This window comes from Chelmon rostratus, chromosome 4, assembly GCF_017976325.1.
Source record: "Chelmon rostratus isolate fCheRos1 chromosome 4, fCheRos1.pri, whole genome shotgun sequence".
Lineage (NCBI taxonomy): Eukaryota > Metazoa > Chordata > Actinopteri > Chaetodontiformes > Chaetodontidae > Chelmon > Chelmon rostratus.
The window spans coordinates 3,485,358-3,505,193 of record NC_055661.1 but is presented as its reverse complement, the minus strand read 5'-3'; the positions used below and the strand labels follow the sequence as shown (position 1 = coordinate 3,505,193).

Sequence of the window (19,836 nt, the reverse complement as noted above, 5' to 3'; positions counted from 1 at the left end):
GATCCAGAATGCTTAGTTAAATGCGTTTAATGTGAATCCAAGTGAAATGTCAGCCCCAAATGTGATGGTAAGAGGGGAGGTTGTGGCTCTGCACGTCTTAACAGACTACACATGGTTTTGTCTTTCGAGACGGCCACTGTGTCAGATTAGGCCAACACAGAGTTCTTGATGTGATTTGAGCTCGATGTCTTTCACGATTTGCATTGCATAAATAGGCCAACGACAACTGCTTACATATTTAAACAAAGATTTCTGAATGAAAGTCAACCTGGAACCCTTCATTGTCACTCGGTGGTCTGTCTTTTTCATTCCCAGTTGGTAGAAAGACGATGAGTTTGGGTGCACAGCATGTATACGTGTGCAAGGGGTGACGTCTCACCAACAGGTGTTATTAATTTGGTGTAATTCTCCTGACCCCAGGGTGATGGTCAAATGGTTACAGGTTCACTGAAATTAAGCAAAAATATAATTCCTCTTTTTCTTTACCACGTTTATAGCTGTGCAAGAATAATGCCCCGTGCTGCCATGGATTAACATTGTGGAACACATCATAGAAGTTGTCAAACTATGCGAGAGAAGCCTGAAATTATACTCCTTTCAGTGGCCAGAGGTGTCCCAGGTGTTACATTGTAAAGTCTGAGTCTGGTTTGGGCCATAATTGGGCTGATATTGTGTAGTCTGATCCCAGCAGAGCTGACAGTTAGCAGCTGAAACCTTGTTGTGTGTATTAAGAGCTTCTAGGTCATTTGGTCGTCTGTCTTGCAACAGGCACTGTCAGTAGGCTATCCAGCCAACATCAGCATTTCATTTTCTTCCAAGGTTCACCTCCACATCTTGTGAAATGTTCTTCAGCCATTGGCTTGAGTTACAAAAACAAGGTCATGTACTTTTTTTATGTGGGTCTAATAATTCTTGAGTCCAAGTGCAATCAATCAGGGTGTTAGTCTATATACAATTTCTTGAGTAGATACCGAAACACTTGGAAAGCCAAAGCCTAATTACTTAGCACATGGCTGTGTGTGAGGGTGTTTGCACACACGTTTTCATTTGCATATTTTTTTTTGTCTATATGTGTGTTGGCAATCAGAAAATGGGCAAACTGAGTGTTTGAGCTAGAAGCTAGTAGTCTGTCGATACAAAGCCAGCGGACCTACTGGACGAATTGTCCCCAGATCCTGAAATTCACACTTTTTCATGTTGTTGGCTTGTTTTTACAGAGAAGGGCATTAAAAAAAGTCCTTGGCCCATGAGGATGATGTGTGATAATAGCCTTGGAATCTTTCTTTTGTTTAAATCCCAGATCAAGCCCTTGTGGTTCATTTCTTCCAGAGAAACAATCTGGAGCAAACAGATATAATTAGTTTATTTAATTTAAATCTTATCCAGAGAAGCTACGCTCCCTATGACAGACTCGATTTTATCCCCCCATCCAGCCTGTCTGCTGCAGTGTTATATGGGGTAACAGTAGTCTGCACTCATTATTTTGAATGACTGCACAGTGCCTGTGAGCGAGCCAAAAGGGGCAGGATGTATTCTCACAACAGAGGCCTCCACACATCTACACTTTGGTGAAGGGAGAACAGGGAGACAAGCGTTTCAGCTTACCAAGTAGCATCTCGGAGCCAGCATACAGATCTTATATATGAGCACAATAGGCTTGCCATCCAGGGTATTCCTCTCTCTGTCTGTTTTGAAGATCACCACTTTACCTCCGCAATGACTCTTAAGCAACTGGATCCGACTGCAGTCTGCTTTGCTGTGTGACACGTCCCTACTCTGGTGGCTAACAACGTTAGCTGCCGAGGCTTCACTGACCTTAAAGATGTTAGCGACGGCAGACAGCCTTTCAGGAGACGGTAAACTGAAGGCGGTGTGGATGTGAGGGGAAACTGTTCTGCTAAACAGTCCGACCTGCCAGCTCAGTACAAAAGATGAGACAGTAGAGAATCTTCAGTAGAAAAAGAGTGGGGCCAAAACAAGAAAAGCAGTAGCTCTTTAAAGTGAGGTAAAGAGGGTTGACTGTGGGTCTCAGCTGCTATGGGAGGCCTTTCTTCTCCCTTCCCGTAACGCGGTGTGCCTCCAACGATTATGAACCATGGCTAGTGATGAAAACCGGCTGAAAAGTGCATCATGGGAGCAGACCTACCCTGATCCTAGCTCTTCCTCACATCCACCTGCTGTGCAGGTCCAGAGAGTTCCATCCAGTGTGATCTGTCTGTGCTTGGCCTTTTGACTTGTATTAGTCATGTACAGGCGTTCGTGTTTAAACCGCTCTACAGAATCCGGCTGGATACAGGGAAATGAAAGCTACGTAGCTCAGAGCTTCGCTCTTCACCACATTTGCTTCGCCACTGCTTTCTCCCACCATGTTTTCGTACCAATGGGCATCCGTTGTGTCACTCAATCGACACAGCTTCCCGTTAAAGAAAAGAAAAATGGGCAATGGAATAAACAGTGCAGGTATTACTTCTATACGGTAAAGTGGTCCAATAGGTAGAATACCAAAGAACATTGATCTCAACTGAAGGTACCATGAGTTTGATTGATACAGTGTAATGTGATTTAACCACTATCAAAAAGTAGTACCAACACAGAGTACAAAACTAGTCCTTATATGCCCAGCTCCACTCAAGCTATATTATGTTATGCAAGAAAGTTTTACCATATCCCCAGCCCCTCCCCTTTCTGTCCCCACTCAAGCCCCCAACATCCACAACCTGGAACTGCTCTCCAGTGGTCCTGCGAGGGTGTTTGTTTTCCTGTAATCCAATCAGGAAATCCATCTGAAATTGCTCCAATGCAAGGGAGAGGGGGAAAATTATTCTTAATAATGACATAATCAGCAGAGCAGCCATCAAGCAGATAAATTGTCATGCGCATCGTGCTAAAATATCCGATTATCCTTTGTCCCCCAGCTCTCTGTGTTGAAGTTGGAACTGCCAGAAAGCCAGTAGGTGGATCCCCACTTCTCACTGGTTCAGTCCTGCTGGCAGGTTTGCAGTATAGACGCCCCCCAAGAGAAGAGGGCTTCAACAGCCTTGGTGCTTAGTGTACAGATCTAGATATGTAAATAGGTTCTATACAATAAAATTGTTCCCGATCCTCAAAAATAAATGGATGAAAAGTTTCTGTGACATATTTCTTTTCCTCAAAATGGTTCCATTGTGCATACAGGACTTCTTTTTTCCTTGAAGTTTTCAGTCCTTCCTTTGCTCTGTTCAACAATTGTTTTTGCTTTATCTTACATAGCCTCCATTTATGAAGTTAACACATGCCTAAATTGGTTTGCGCCACATCTCTGTGCCCCATGAACAGAGTAATCTGCAGTGCGATGCCAAAGGAAAACAATATGTTTTCTTTCTTTTACAAAGTGCTCCCCTCTTCTCACCTCCGAGGCGTGTCTGATGCTCTGTTCTGCTTTCAGATAATACTGTCAAGCAGTCATTTGTCAAAAGATCCCGGAGGCCATATCTGTCGCTAGAAAGAAAAAGTAGTTTACTGTACCTTGTTTTGCTGCAATATCAGAACAAAAATAACAATAATAAAACATCCTCCTCCTTGTTTTAGCTTCTAAGGGTGTTTTTCTTCAAATCCTTTTTGTTCTTTTTTCTTCTTTTATTTTATTTTTCTACAAAAACATAATTATTCTTTTTTTTCCCCCTCTGCTCCAACCCCCCAAAAATCCCTTAAATATATTCCTTCAGGTATTAACAGGGTGTCATACAATCCCAGTGTAATTCCATGGGTGTCTGGCAACTCCAGGCTGGCATTTCAGCTCCTGACGTATCTGTTTGTCAACATGTCGGCCTCAAGTCTCTGTTACAGCAGTGGCGTTAGATTTTGCCTCAGCCACCAGAGTCCTGCCTGCGTGGGTGCAGACACCGGGCTATACCCGGGTGGTGGAGTGTGAGTGTGGGTGCGGGTGGGGCAGAGTGTTATTCTGCCCGCTGCTGGGGAAGGTGTTGAAAGAGTGGAGCGAGGTGAGCCCCCCCATGGTGCTGGGGATCATGGTTATGGTGTTCGGCGTCATGAGTGGGATGTCGTCCGGCGAGCGCCTCATGGCCAGAGTGTAGTCCGGCGGGCAGGCAGTCCTCAGCACCATGTCGTGGGGGTGCATGGAGTCGCCCACCCCTCTGCAGTCCCGGTCCAGGTCTGAGTGCTGCTTCATCTGCAGGGACATGATCTCCTCCTCCTGAGTGTGAGCCAGGTCATTGGTGGCGCTCCGCTGGGGGCTGCAGCGTCTGTGGACATCATGCCGGCGCTTGTCCTTCTTGTAGTAAAGAGCGGCAAAGGCCAGGATGTTGAGGAATAGCAGGGAGGCTCCGACAGCGATGGTAACCGACAGCTCAGTGGAGTAGTCACGCTGGTCCACCAGGTGTGGCTGGTTGTGGCTGTCCTGGGTCTCCGTGGGGAGTGGAGTCGGGTTAGGGCGCTTGGTCACCAGAACCTTGGGCTTCGGGGTGCGGTTGGTGGCCTCTGGTGGAGGAATCTGAAGACAGGAAGAACAATGAGTTTTCTCTCCTTGGACAATCTTCTTCGACCACGCTCCACACAGAAAGGCTCCAAACACAAGCAGCACACATTCTCATTATCAAACATGTTCAGACTGAGAATTTGATACCTGCAGTTCAAATGCCTATACTCCCAGTTCATAATGTGTAAAGCTGAACTAAGGTGAAGCTATGTGAACACTGATTCAATGTATTCTTTAACTGACTGCAGATTACAGAGAATCTTCTTAAATCATTATCCACTAGTTCTTAAATAGTAACACTTGCATCGCCTGGTAATACAGAGGTGTGTAAGTGATGATGTGAGCACATGTGAATTTCCTCCTCACCACCATCAAACTACAGCTCTGTGCAACAAGAAGCATTTTTTCTTTTTGCACTTCAAGTCATATCATGTTGAACCACAGACACAGGATTAGACAAGAGTCAGTCAACAAACCACCTGAATGTTGCATTTTAAAATTCTTTTTTTAAAGTTGCTTGGATCTACTCCAAAACCTGTGCTGCGGAGGGAACGACTCAGGTAGTTAATTTTTAGAAGCAGATTGAGAGGGAGATGATTTAGTACCAACCTTGGTGGTGGTGGGGATGAGCTGGGTGACCTCATTGAGGCTGTGCAGATGAGGAACTAGCTCCAACCACAAGTTGACCTGAGGAGAGGACAGAAAATAAGATGTGGGAGAGAATGAAAGGGATACCACATATGAGAACTGCGTTGAGACTGAGCATACCAAAGTCAGCATGACATTACATTTGGATGAGAATACAATCATTTTGACAACTTGGATGCTGACATCTCAAATGACTCTTAATGATTCAGAGGTTTCGCTTTTGATCAAGTAAAACTAGGTTTCCTTTCGCAGCCCTAATTTTACTTCACTAGCGCCAAACCCATAACTCTCCTTTTCACATCAACAAAGAGCAAGACTATCATCCTTACATAGAGTTTGACTGGAGGACAATGCAAACTATGTAAGTTACCAAAACCGACCTACAAGTTCAACATAGTCTGGCTCTCGATGAATCACTTTACTTCATAGAGTCTTACACTGATGATCCTCAATGCGGTACTCAAACTCTGTAACCAATCCAGCTATGAGTCTATTCACATACGAGCCAAATGTAACACCTTCAGATCAGGAGCTGAGTACTTAATATGAGTGAAGGTGAAATCCATGGAGAAATTATGCTTGTATAATATATTATGCGTAAAAGGGATACACTCAAAAAGGGATATACAAAAAACTAAAATGATGCATTGATAATTTATTGCAAGATAATTAACTGAAGATGTTTTTGAAAACACTACAGTTGGAACAAAAAAAAAAAAAAAAAAACCACCATGTAGTGAAAAAGTGACTTCTGATCCACAGTAGATACTGACAGGGGCAAAAATGCTGTTGATGCATTTTAATCTGATCCGAATTCTGATCCGAATTTGTCCTGCTCAGGAGCAGGTTAGTTGTGCAGTACAGGTTACCACGCACTGTGATCTACCATCTGTTATCTAAAACAGCTTCGAGCCAGACATAGCCGGTCAGACCAAGGTGTCCGTCCAAAACCTGTGTATTCCATTCTAGGAGGGCCATCATCAGTATTCAGTAGTGAAAGTGTGAAACAGGAAATGCATTCAGACCGCACCTTGTTGGCGCGGTAATGCTCCTTGACCCTGGGCTTCAGGCCGATGTGCAGGTAGAGCTGGTCTTTCTGGTTGTAGCGTGTCCATGCCACCTCTTCAAAGCGATTGGGCTTGGTGTGGATGAACTTGGTGTCTTGGGGAACAGGCTGGTTTGGGTCCCTGACAAAAAGAGCAAAGAGTTTCCAATGAAATAATTTGCAGAGACAACGGTTTTAAGGCAGATTTGAAACAATGCAAGAGCAGAGATGTTGCCTCCCATGCTTGATGATCCTCCTGGCCAGTCAGTAATATTTATGTCACCTTGTGGTTGTTAAATTTAGGGCAGAGGAAGAACTACAGCTAAACTAAAGGTGGAGCAGACCTTCTGAGACACAACTGTCTGTTTATTAAAATGTTCATTTTGACCTAAGCGTAGCATCTCCCCCAGGCTAATCAGTGTAATTATGAAAATACTGGAATGCAGCGGTGAGATGTAGCCCCCAGGTTTCATCAAATATTAATCAACAGTTTCTGAGATATCACACCTGATAAAATCAAAAAAAGGTCAGAAAGAGTGTTATTTCTCATAGACGACTGGTTTTCTAAAGATTGTGATTGAATGAAAAGGTCCTAAGATGACTAATAACCACAGACATTTCCCTAATTAGAAGCTTTATTCAAATGTTAAACATATCAGCATGTCACAGTTTTTAAATTATGGATGTCTCGTCTGAAGCAAACCTATTTATATATAATTTATACCTGAACAGAAGCTTCCAGCCAAGGAATGTGTTTGGGTAAATATGCAATTCAACCATGCTGATAATTTCCAGAAAGCATATGCTTCGATAGTTGCTATAAACCAAACTGAGAAGTAGCTACAATTTTAACCTTATGTACCATCTACTTTTGGTAAACATTAGAACTGAGCCATAATAACACAAGAGTGAACTGCAGTGTAGGTCAGGTCAGCAACCCTGTATGAACTCTTACATGCAGTATACACAGACAATCTTACAGAGCACATTCAACATGGGATCTTGTGCTAAATTGACCCACTTGCACTTAATCTGAGCAGAACAGAGCCAGCCATGTGATCTATGGGAGCCCATTCAGACCCACCGAGCGCCCCATTGTCTGAAAGCGGCATATGGAGCCAGCCAGACCTCATCAGGAACACGCTTAACCATTCAAATGGGTGGCATAAATCTCCCAGGTACCCGGCATTCCACGTCAATTTGGGGTTATATATGTGGATCATTAGTGCCTTTCTGTTCCCCTCAGGGCTACTGGGCAGTGCACAGAAAAAGCCAGTGTCCCCCCATTATGCTCTCCAAAAACAATTACTGCCATGACTGTATGCTGAAAGGCAACGGGAGACTGAAGGGGGGGAGAAAAGGATTTTAATTTTGTCCCATCGAGAATGTTACTCTTCAGGCTATGACCATTAATTAAGAATGTATTTGAAGCTATGTGGAGGGCATCTGTATGGAATACCAATTACACCGTCCACAGTCCATAAAACACAAAAGCACAATTCACTACTCCTGGTCATCAAATGTAGGTTAATATAGAGGAAACACAGTTACAATGAAATTACCAATTAGTTCCTGATCTTGTAATGGTAATTGCATGTTAATCAAGCACTGCAAAGCAAGAGTGTAGAACAAATACCCACAAAAAATGTTCCAATAACCCTTTGGCTGAACGTTTATAGAACTGTGTTATGTACATAAATATGCTGAAGCTTGTAAATCAGGTCCAATGACTGGACAGATGATCTGGGGAATCAAGCATGCAAATGGAATGCTTTGTATCACAATCACAGCATCATTTGTGATTTTCACACAGATTTATCTTAACAAAGTCTGATTTGGTACAACTTCAAAAGCATATTTTCCATCCATTACTGGAGAAAACTGATTGTAACCCAATTGCTTAGCTGCACTGATTGATTGAAGTTGATGGTAGTTATCTAGCTAAAGCATGAAAAAATTGGATAAATCTAGCTAATGCAACAAAATCAAACACTGACAGGTACTAATGGTGTGTAGCTTTCAGAACTAATTGCCTATTTTCTTTCCTCAGACCAAACTTGAATATAACCATTGCAGTCCTGACATTAAAGAGTTTAGCCATTATTTACAGCACAATAAAAGCACTAAATTCTCATAGCTACTTGGTGTTGCATTTAATGCCTAAACTTGCTCTTTCAAACTATGGCTTACAGTATATTTGAACTCAATTGACTGAGTTGCAGAGTTGTGATGGTGCTGTAGCATGTAGAAAGTAAGTTAGGAGTCAGGTTTGTGGTGTCATCATACCCTGTCTTGGCAAAGTTTGTCCAGTAGGTCATGACAACAGCACTGAGCATCACATCGTTCTTGGAGAAGTTGCAGGGAAACAGCTCTGTTGGTCCAATCATCGGTAGGCCGAACACATATGGGATCTCATCTCCATGTGCTGCGTCTGCCCACGGTGGCACCTAACAAGGGGAATCACATGATGAAGATGAAACAAATCAGATCAGTGTTATTACATTTATGTGACAGATACTGGACAACGAAAGGGATAATTTTGCTACTGACACACGATGGATATTGCAGCACACACACACACACACACACACACACACACACACACACACAGACTAATCAAAGATGCTGGGAAACAACATTTTTTGAGAGAAAAGGGGAAATGAGATAAGTTTTTAATATTATTTTGGCTACCATATCTGGCCTATTATTCAGTGTATTACAGAGCGAGAAAAGATGAGAAAAAAAGGATGGAACAAGGTTTTTTTTTTAGCTGAATTCTAAACTAAAATGTCTAAGCATCTTATCTGCTGTAGCGTGTTGAATGAAAAATATGGCAAAGGAAATATGTGGGGATTTAATCACCACTCCTCACTTTTTTCAAGACTGCATAATTAGTGAGAGGGGTTGTGTATAAGCAAAAAACAAAATATGCAGAAAGTAAAAGTAGGACTAAGGAAGCAAAAACTAGAAAAAAGTGTCACTTCTGCTGCAAACTAGTCAGTTACAATAATGCAATTGGAAGGAAATCAGACGTCGATTTGTGCCAAGATGACGTACTGTCTCTGTGCTATAAGGCGATCTGCCTTCATGCCACAAAGCAATTAAATTTTGTGCTCTAAAACAATTAGAAGCAGATTTTCCCAAATCTGATACAAAAAAACCTGTTCTAAAACTGTGTGGAGCCCACTACAAGCTGCCTGCTCATACAGTAAGTACAGAAAACTAAACTGTATACAATGATTACATTTAAAGCCTCAAGGTGTGCTGAAGATAAAGCAAATGCAAATGTCAGAGGTGAGGCAATTGCATAAAATGTCAATAGAAAGATGCAAATGGATGTTAAACCATAGCAGTTCGCTCTAGATGGTGCAAACTGTGGCCAAGATGAAAATATTTCAAATCCATAATCCACGTCAGGGGTGTACAGAGACGACTGGTGTGAAGAAAAGTGACCGAAGGAACTGGAGTTCATGGAAAGATCTCAGATCAGTCTGAGTAGTCACAAATACAGATTATCTCTACGCACAAACACAAAATCAGTGCATGCTGCTAGCTATGCAGGCACACTGTCATGGCTGTTTGGAGCAGGTAAAGCATTTGGGTGGGGATTGAAACCAGACTACTTGAAAGCACCATCAGAGTTGATGCAGGATGAGTAACTGATATAAAATGCTACACTCGCTGCCAATTAGCACCTCAAACATAGAGCTTGCTCTCTACAACCTCTTTGATTCCTGGTTATGGCTACCCGCAGGGACAAAAGAAGAGCCAGCAGTATTTTCAAACTTTGATCAGATTATTGAAGATCCATAAAGTAGTAGTGTTACCCAGCCCGCCAGAGACCCACCTGCTCAGTCTGACAGTGGTGGTAGAAGGCATAGAAATATGTCGGCGACCCAAAGCTGGAGTGGAGGTCAGCTGTGGCGACAGCCGGCGCCACCCACTGGTGATCGGTGAAAAGGGCCAGCAGCGTCTTCCGGCGGGTCTCCGGGTTGTGCCTGTCGGCCCAGTCTGTGTACATGAACTTGATGGTCTCCCGAAGGATGTCTTTACCCTCTGGGTAGCCATAGAGGTCGTCCACAAAGCTGGACACGGCGTAGTCAAAGTCGTTCGCCTGAACGCCATTTTCGTTGTCCACGATAAGCTCCACGAACTTAAGGCCTTCACCTTGGTTAACTCCCAGCATGATATCATAGTTGAGGAACTCACCTTGAAAAAGATGGCGCAGACGGTTGTTAAAAAGAACAGATTTCGGGTAAGAATATTGTTGGAAATTGCTGGCTTTAAAGCAACACGAACTGTACCTTGCTCCATGAGTATCTGAGGGTCATCAGGTATAACATCTCCATCAATAACAGGCCCAAAGGCGATGTGGTAGCGGGCTGGCTGGATGTCTTGATCCACCAGCTCCTTGTAATGTTTTCTCTGAAGGCACAGCACGAGCTCCACTGTGTCCTCCAGGTTGCAGCCTACCTTCCGGGCCAGCATCCGGGCGTACTTGGCTGGCTGAAAACTGACGGCCCAGCTGGACAGAGCTGTGCCGCTCTGAGCGATAGCTCTCTGGAACAGGCCTGGAGACAAAAGCAGCAGCACAAGAATGACAATTTGGAGCTCTGTCTAATAACATATACAGAACAAACATGTAATGTAATGGCATCAAAGCCTACACACATGCTGACACAGCTGCAACTGAATGAAAAGGAAAAGGGACAAGCATCGACAACTTCCATTTGATCAGATTTTGAAAAATACATTCGAGGATCAGGTTGCTTCTGTTTCGAAGTTTTATGATGGACCGATTTTCCTGCAGATTCTTAGATACTGTTAGTCATTGACAATCTGGCTGAAGATGTCTGCTCAGAGAATATCAGATAATGACGAGGAGGGCACAGGTCAAAAGACAGCAATCATTTTCAATTCCCAGTTCAGACTGAAATGTGTTCATTCATTCATTCATTCATTCATTCATTCATTTGGTGATCTTTTTTCTTCATAAAAACTCAATAAAGTAACTGTCAAACCCACAGTCAGTACGGTTGACAAGATGACATTGTAATAATAGAATAAAGAACCTTTATAATAGGTTAAACGACCGTCTTGCTTATAATTTTGCAATTTGAGTCTAATTGCCCAACTTGGACTTGGCAGGCCCAAACGGGTAGTGAGGGTCTGTTGGGAACGTCTGGCGGAACCCTCTGTCAGAGGAGTTTTCAACTTGCACCTCCGGGAGAGCTTTGACCAAATCCCGAGGGAGGTTGGAGACATTGAGTCCGAATGGACCATGTTCTCCACCTCCATTGTTGACGCAGCTGTTCGGAGCTGTGGCCGTAAGGTCTCTGGTGCCTGCCGTGGCGGCAATCCCCGAACCCGGTGGTGGACACCGGAAGTAAGGGATGCCGTCAAGCTGAAGAAGGAGTCCTATCGAGCCTGGTTGGTTTGTGGGACTCCTGAGGCAGCTGACAGGTACCGGCAGGCCAAGCGTGCTGCGGCACGGGCAGTTGTTGAAGCAAAAACTCGGGTATGGGAAAAGTTCGGGGAGGCCATGGAGGAGGATTATCGGTCGGCCACAAGGATATTCTGGCAAACCGTCCGGCACCTCAGAAGGGGGAAGCAGTACCCTGCCAACACTGTTTACAGTGGAGGTGGGGAGCTGTTGACCTCGACTGGGGATATTGTCGGGCGGTGGAAAGAGTACTTTGAGGATCTCCTCAATCCCATTGCCACGCCTTCCGTAGAGGAAGCAGGGGCTGGGGACTCCTCGGTGGCAAGGCCCCGGGGGTGGATGAGATCCGCCCTGAGTACCTCAAGTCTCTGGATGTTGTCGGGCTGTCTTGGTTGACACGCCTTTGCAACATCGCGTGGCAGTTGGGGACAGTGCCCCTGGACTGGCAGACCGGGGTGGTGGTCCCTCTATTCAAAAAGGGGGACCGGAGGGTGTGCTCCAACTACAGGGGGATCACACTCCTCAGCCTCCCTGGTAAAGTCTATTCCAGGGTACTGGAGAGGAGAATTCGGCCGATAGTCGAACCTCGGATTCAGGAGGAACAATGCGGTTTTCGTCCTGGCCGTGGAACACTGGACCAGCTCTACACCCTCCGCAGGGTGCTCGAGGGTTCATGGGAGTTTGCCCAACCAGTCCACATGTGTTTTGTGGACTTGGAGAAGGCATTCGACCGTGTCCCTCGTGGCATTCTGTGGGAGGTGCTTCGGGAGTATGGAGTCCGGGGCCCTTTGCTACGGGCCGTCCGGTCTCTGTATGACCGGAGCAGGAGCTTGGTTCGCATTGCCGGCAGTAAGTCAGACTTGTTCCCAGTGCATGTTGGACTCCGGCAGGGCTGCCCTTTGTCACCGGTTCTGTTCATTATTTTTATGGACAGAATTTCTAGGCGCAGCCAAGGGCCGGAGGGAATCTGGTTTGGGGACCACAGGATCTCATCTCTGCTTTTTGCGGATGATGTTGTCCTGTTGGCTTCTTCGAACCAGGACCTCCAGCATGTGTTGGGGCAGTTTGCAGCCGAGTGTGAAGCGGCTGGGATGAGAATCAGCACCTCCAAGTCCGAGGCCATGGTTCTCGACCGGAAAAGGGTGGCTTGTCCCCTCTGGGTTGGAAGAGAGCTCCTGCCTCAAGTGGAGGAGTTCAAGTATCTTGGGGTCTTGTTCACGAGTGAGGGAAGGATGGAGCGTGAGATTGACAGGCGGATTGGTGCGGCGGCAGCAGTAATGCGGTCGTTGTACCGGTCCGTCGGGGTGAAGAAGGAGCTGAGCCGAAAGGCAAAGCTCTCAATTTACCGGTCAATCTACGTTCCTACCCTCACCTATGGTCATGAACTTTGGGTCATGACTGAAAGAACGAGATCTCGGATACAAGCGGCTGAAATTAGTTTCCTCCGCAGGGTGGCGGGGCGCTCCCTTAGAGATAGGGTGAGGAGCTCTGTCACTCGGGAGGAGCTCAGAGTAGAGCCGCTGCTCCTCCACGTCGAGAGGAGCCAGCTGAGGTGGCTCGGGCATCTTCAACGGATGCCTCCTGGACGCCTTCCTGGGAGGGTGTTCCGGGCATGCCCCACCGGGAAGAGGCCCCGGGGAAAACCCAGGACACGCTGGAGGGACTATGTCACTCGGCTGGCCTGGGAACGCCTCGGGGTCCCCCCGGAAGAGCTGGAGGAAGTGTCTGGGGAGAGGGAAGTCTGGGCCTCCCTGCTTAGACTGCTGCCCCCGCGACCCGGCCCCGGATAAGCGGAAGAGAATGGATGGATGGATGGATGCCCATGTATAGCTTCTTAGCCTTAATTTGATACACTTTATTTCCTTGAAGTTTCTTGATTTTTCTGAACTTATTCTGTGTGCCAGGCTGCTGTAGGAAATAACTGGGCATTGTTTAAACATGAAAAAAAAAAGAGAAGACATTTGCATTTTCAGTTTAAACCAATGAGCTTCGAGCTCAGTGCCACTGACAGGAAGTTAGAAAGTTCTGAGAGAAGGACTAACACGTTGCTGGCTTTGGTTTTTCAGGCAGTTTAAAGATTTAAGTTTAAAAATAAAGAATAACACCAGCCTTAAAGATGTGTGTGTGTGTGTGTGTGTGTGTGTGTGTGTGTGTTCTGTCACACACAAATCTAAGTCTTTCCTTCCTGAGTGCAGTAGCTGAGTCTGCTCATGAAACAGCATTGATAATTGGCAGGATATTAAAATTTTTATTTCCCCCCTTTTCTCTGATCAGATGAAACACAAAGCAGTTCATGTTTTTTTTTTTTTTTAATTCTTTTTCCAGATTTATTTATGTTTCTTTTTGACTTTCAAACGTAAGATTTAAAGAACTACACTTTTGACAGAACCCTTTTCGTTGCTCCCAATGCATCCGACTTACCCCACCACGCTGTCAGACAAGCACATGTTAGGATGATAAATCAGCTCACACTAATGTTTATGCTGGCATTTCTTGGCCATAAACAGCCAAATGAGCAAGATGTCTTGCAGTGTGTATGCTGTGAACTGTGCTGAGCTTCCTCTGCACCAAGCTCTCACATGGTCACACACCACTGCACATACATACAGCACACACACTAAAATATACATGAAAATCCCACATCCCTGGCGATTTTTACCTTTGGTGGAGTTGCTCCAGCGGTTGCCCTCCGAGTAGTGAGACAGCGTGAGCAGGTTGACACAGGAAGCTCCGGCGCCTGAGCCGAACACAGTGATACGTAACGGGTCGCCGCCGAAGGCTGCAATGTTCTCACTGGTCCAGCGCAGGGCCTGGATCTGGTCCAACAAACCGTAATTCCCTTTGGCTGCCTGGTCACCTGTACTCAGGAACCCTGCACAAGACGACAAAGAAGTGAGGAGACGTCAGTATTATCTTATTATTATTAACTATGAGTGTTCCCTCATTAAAAACCATGTATGCTGTTTGATTTCCTGGTATGTTATGAACTGATTTCTCATCATTGAAAGCAAGAGAAATTGTGATAGCGTACCCAAAAAAAGACCTTAAATGAACAAATTAGTGCTACAGCGATTGATTTGACAAAATAGGAAATGAATGTCTTTGTTCAGTAAGAGGACTAGTTTATCTGGAAATATACAAGTTCAGAGCAAAGAAGGTATTAATTTGAGACCAAATCTAAATGTCTGGTGTGAAAGCATTGAACACTGTACATTGCATTTTCATCACATGGTCAACTGGGATGGACAGAAAAAAGTTAACACCAGCATGACTTGAAATGAGTCACAGTTACAGTTAAGAACTTTTAATGTGGAAAAAATCTTCTACATTCATTAGTTTGCAATTAATTATCCCTAATAAAATGAAAAGTGAAGACCCACAGGGACACAGCTACTCCCCCCCCCCCCCCCCCCCCTCATTTTCTGTTTGATCTCCTTGATTAAAATAAAATAAACAAAAATCTACTTTTGGACCACCCAAGCATAACTGCATAGTCAACGGGGCATATTTCTCCGTTGTATAAAGAAAACCAACAAGCCTGGCTGCTTGATAATTTGCTGCAATAAAACAAGAGTTATTACCCTGCAGAGCCACTTAAAGTGTGGATATGCTAAATATAACACAGGCAGACTCAATCCAGCCCCAAATAGAACTTACAGTAGGATGATGATGATGATGATGATGAGAAAGAGTCGTGTTCCATGAAAACAGGGATTTGTTTCTTATAGCAAAGAAATTAAAAAAAAGAAAAATGAATGTTTTGAAAATCAATAAAACCCTTTCAGTTGGGCCAAATGATTCAGACATTGATTTTTTTAAAAAAAAAAGCAAAAGCAAAAATTCTTCAGTCTAACATCTTTAAATGAATTAAAGGCAATTTAGAATTAAAACTGACCCCTAATGCCTGATGGATATATAGAAATACACTATAGATAAATACATGTGGAGAAAGACTTCATGATGTACCACCCACATAAACCGCTTTGCATACTGTACAACTGAAACTCAGCTCTGACTACAGGCTTTTTTTGTACTATAAGGATGGAAATGCATAGCAATCACTGATTTTTCAACAAGTCAACTTCAGCCTGCTAGGGGTCGGGGTGCGAATATGACACAATGTATGAGTTACAGGAGAATGTTCTAGGTAAATTAAATTGCGAAGTCATATGTTTTTTGTAATTTTGACCATCATTTTACTTGGTTATGACAACACTGCACTCACTCAAATAGCTGCTGACATCTGGGAGCACAGCAGGTTTTGTAGGTCAGAGTTGGACAGGTGTTTGGGTAATCATTTTACATTTCACCTTCATCTATTAAGTCTGGCTAACCGGAGAGAAAACTAAGACTTCATTATCACCAATAAGACCAACAGCCAAAACTCCAAAAATAAGTCACAAGCTGCAGTAACCAGGGGGAAACTGCAACATAGTGATGCAACAAGTAATAAAAATGCAAATATTCATTCATGCTTTAAATCCGTGGGCTTTTGTTTGGACTGATAAAATAAATTAGCAAGTATTACATAAAACAGCCCGTATATTCACATTATACTAACCTGCTTCACAACAAAACCACTCCTCTTTCATCCCAGCATCAGTCTAACTCCAGCCTCACCTCCATCTATACAACCATAGCCCATCTTTTTTTTTGTTCTCCCGTCCAATTAAACCTCTCTGGTACTCCTGGTCAATGCAAGCACATGAAGATCCAGTGCTAGCGAGATATGAATGCTCTGACAAGACAAGGCACCTCGAGTATACCCACAGGAGAGCTCTGGTCTTTTAGAGCAATTTCATGTCCAACCCCCGCCCACCCACCCGCCACCACCGCTGCCACCATCACCACCTCCCTCTCTCTCTGATTTCCATACTAAAAGCTCCATTACCTGCTGCAGGCACGCAGGAAGTCCCCCACACCCATCAATCCCACCCATGAACCCCCGCCATGCTCACATATTTCCTTCCTTGTTCTCTTTTACGTTCTTATTCTCACCACCGGCCCACTCAGTGACTAAATGGGGTACTCATTACCCAGTGTCAGTCAACACTACACTTCATTTCCACAGGGATGCACTCAGGCCACATGTACAGAGACACCTGGAGTAATGCCCCAGAGGGGGTACATGACCTTCTAATAGGCTGCAGAAAGGAATGATGTCATCACTTCTCTGTGAATAAATACTGTACATTTAACCCGTGCATTTAAAGTGAAAACCAGAATGATATACTGTAAATTCCTTAGCATGACAAATAAAGGCCAATTAAAAAAAAAAAAACACTGAGAAACAGTGTAATTGTACTTCAACAACACTAATCCCATTAGAATAACAACAACATGTCATTCTCCCCTACCTACTGCTTTAAATTTGTCTCTTAAAAAATATAATTTTTGCCATACTGATAAATTCCAACCACTTCTTCATTGCAGTTCCTTTGTTCACTGGTAAGCTACTGTCAGTAAAACTCAGCATTTTTCTGCAGATGTTTCATATTTTAAAAACCCACGAGAAAGGGCGTGAATAGGCCTACTTGGCCGCAGCTTTAAATGTGAAATGCTGTCTAGGAAGTGTTCTGTGTGATTGATGGTAGCCTAACAGTGACCAAAAAAAACCCAAAAAACAAACACATGTCAAACAGAAGGAACGTGCAAAGTAGAAGTGGAATTAAAACTCAGCATCATTGTGGTGAGTGTGACACGACTTTGAAATTTATGTGTTGAGTTAAACAGCAACTACAAAATAAAATGGATTCATATTATTGTTATGAGATGTTTTTATGTATGATAGTGCATGAGAATGTGATCATGGCAGCCATAGTGTATACATTATGTTCATAACAATACGTCCTTATAGCTGAATAGTTCCATAGTTCAATTGCCAATGACACCAAAAATGACATACATAACCGTTTCCAAGACAACATATATAGCTGTTAGAGAACACCAGGGATAGGCAGAGTGGACCTTCATTGTCACATGGCTCATCTGGTGAAACGGTTGCAGTTTGCTTGGGTTTAGGTAACAAAGCCACTTGATTGGGTTTAGGAGTTTGAGTTGAAAACAGAACTGCTCCTTACGTCATGTACGTTAAAATACTCCTCACAACGTTCCCCTTGGTAAAAGTGCTGTGTTTGTTTGACCCATCCATCCACCCCACCTCCTCCAGATGCAGACTGTCTTTTTATACGTCACTTGACAATCTCTGTTGCGCCCGTCATAATTACTAGAGCCACTAACGCTCGCAGCTTCACAATAAACATAAATATTGGTCCTAACAACCTTCCTGCAGAGGCGACCCGTACAGCTGTTTTTCTGGTGAGGACGGGCTGGTTAATAATGGCCATACAGAGTCCTCTAAATGATGTGTAGTGTAAAGTTGATGGGTAATTTGATAATGTGTCCTGCAAAAATTATGACAAAGGTACGTATGTAGACACACACACACACACACACACACACAATGTCATCAGTTCACAGTACAACATGGCATCCTGCTGTACATAAGCGCTCTCTCTCACACGTGCACACGTTCTTTGCACATACTCACCAGTGAGAGCTTGCAAGCATGCACTCCTTCCCACACTGGCACATACAGTGAATCTGCATCCGTACTCTCTCACCGACACCCACGCACAGGAACGTCCCTCAGCTGGGTTTTTAATTGAGTTCATTCCTCCTCTATTCCCTTTCCACTGGCTCATTTATTTATTTATTTATTTGTGTGTTTCTTGATCAAAGCCTAATCTTGTGGAAGCAACAGCAGCCATCTACAAGAAAGATTTTAATTGATTCAATTTAGCTGCAGTGCAGGGATGGGCTGGCAATCACAAAGAGCGAGGCAGGAAGAATGATTAGTACGCCAACAGTGGTGGGGCAGCAGGGCAGGGCTCTCCCTCCCTCTCTGTCTCTCTCTCTCTCTCACACACACACACACACACACACACACACACACACTTCAGTACTCTAATGCAGACATGAGATAAATGTGAATACACGGATGCAGATACAAACAGAGCACATGCATGTTTGATTTGTTATATTAGGGAACTGAGTACTTTTCATTCAGGTTCTTCAAACCTTGTTCTAATTGAAATCTAATCTTCATTCTGATCTCAATACTGAAGCTATTCATTTCTAAACCAGTTTGGAGGATTGCCTTTATCTTTTATGTCCCTGCGAAGACATTCAGTCCTCATACGGGAGCAAACGGATGGGTTAACAGACACATACAAAAGCACAGGAGCAGTTTGGAACTGATTTGCACTCACTTACACTTCATGGCTACTGCTCTCTTAGCCTTGGCAGCAGTATGGAACTGAATAGATATTTTACAGATTTACTGACACTTGGTTCTTGGCAGTGAGTAGACCGGGTAGTAAAGCTCCGCTGGATGATAAGACACTGCCTACATGCATGGAGTCATCCATCCACTGCTGACACTGACTAGCATCCAATTCATGTGAAACACTTGAGCTGAACCTCTCATACACTGATATGTCAAATAACATGTTTTTGTTGGTACCGGAATGAAGGCCAGCTCATAATGGTACATTAATGACACAGACATCCTATATTACCATCTTTTTATAGCAATGATCTTCATAATGAGTGTCACCCCAGGCAGTGATCCAAGAGTACAGTACGATGAGACAAAAAAGGCTATTAAAAGCGAAGAAAGAGTGGCCATCATAATTTTTGTGCCAGGGAGAGCTGAATGAGGACTGAAGCCGCTCTGCAGTATTGCTTGAGACATTTCAACCTTTTACATGGTTTAAATGTAATGACCATGTTGCCTAGATTGGAAGGCACTACAATCTCCCAGTGTCTTAAGATTTGGTTATGCAAAACTGGCTCTTGCTTGAAGACTGAAGTTTGAGTCCCACAGCATGAGGAATTGGAAGCTAATGTTATAAAATTGCAATGGTGTGCCGTTTCATGGACAAAAAACAAAACAAAACGACAGTATGTAGACAAACTTTATATGCAATGTATCCATTGAGCTAAAGCTAATCTGCTTTGATGATGCATTTGAATGGAAGAAGATTGCTATAAAAATGCAGAAAATAAATTATGATTTTTATTTATTATATTTCCTCACCTTTTACTTTGATAAGTATCAGCACCCCCTACTGACAGCAGGTGGAACATACAGTGTGTGAATAGATTGCTCTTTCACAAAAATTGATGGGCTGTCTGAACTTGCTTATTATTTATTTTGACCAG

The 19,836-nt window shown here is 43.8% G+C and overlaps 1 protein-coding gene across 3 annotated transcripts in view; it reads right to left on the bottom strand.

The window, feature by feature from the left end:
• Positions 1-3,886: 3,886 nt before the first annotated feature.
• nlgn1 (neuroligin 1) overlaps positions 3,887-19,836 on the bottom strand; it is a 267,371-nt gene continuing 251,421 nt past the window's right edge. For all 3 annotated transcript variants that reach the window (XM_041934658.1, XM_041934660.1, XM_041934659.1), the window contains 7 exons: positions 14,297-14,482; positions 10,472-10,738; positions 10,015-10,376; positions 8,454-8,614; positions 6,153-6,309; positions 5,084-5,161; positions 3,887-4,489 (listed from right to left, as the gene is read on the bottom strand). In XM_041934658.1, the coding sequence (XP_041790592.1) occupies positions 3,887-4,489; positions 5,084-5,161; positions 6,153-6,309; positions 8,454-8,614; positions 10,015-10,376; positions 10,472-10,738; positions 14,297-14,482 (1,814 nt within the window). The remainder of the gene's footprint in view (positions 4,490-5,083; positions 5,162-6,152; positions 6,310-8,453; positions 8,615-10,014; positions 10,377-10,471; positions 10,739-14,296; positions 14,483-19,836) is intronic.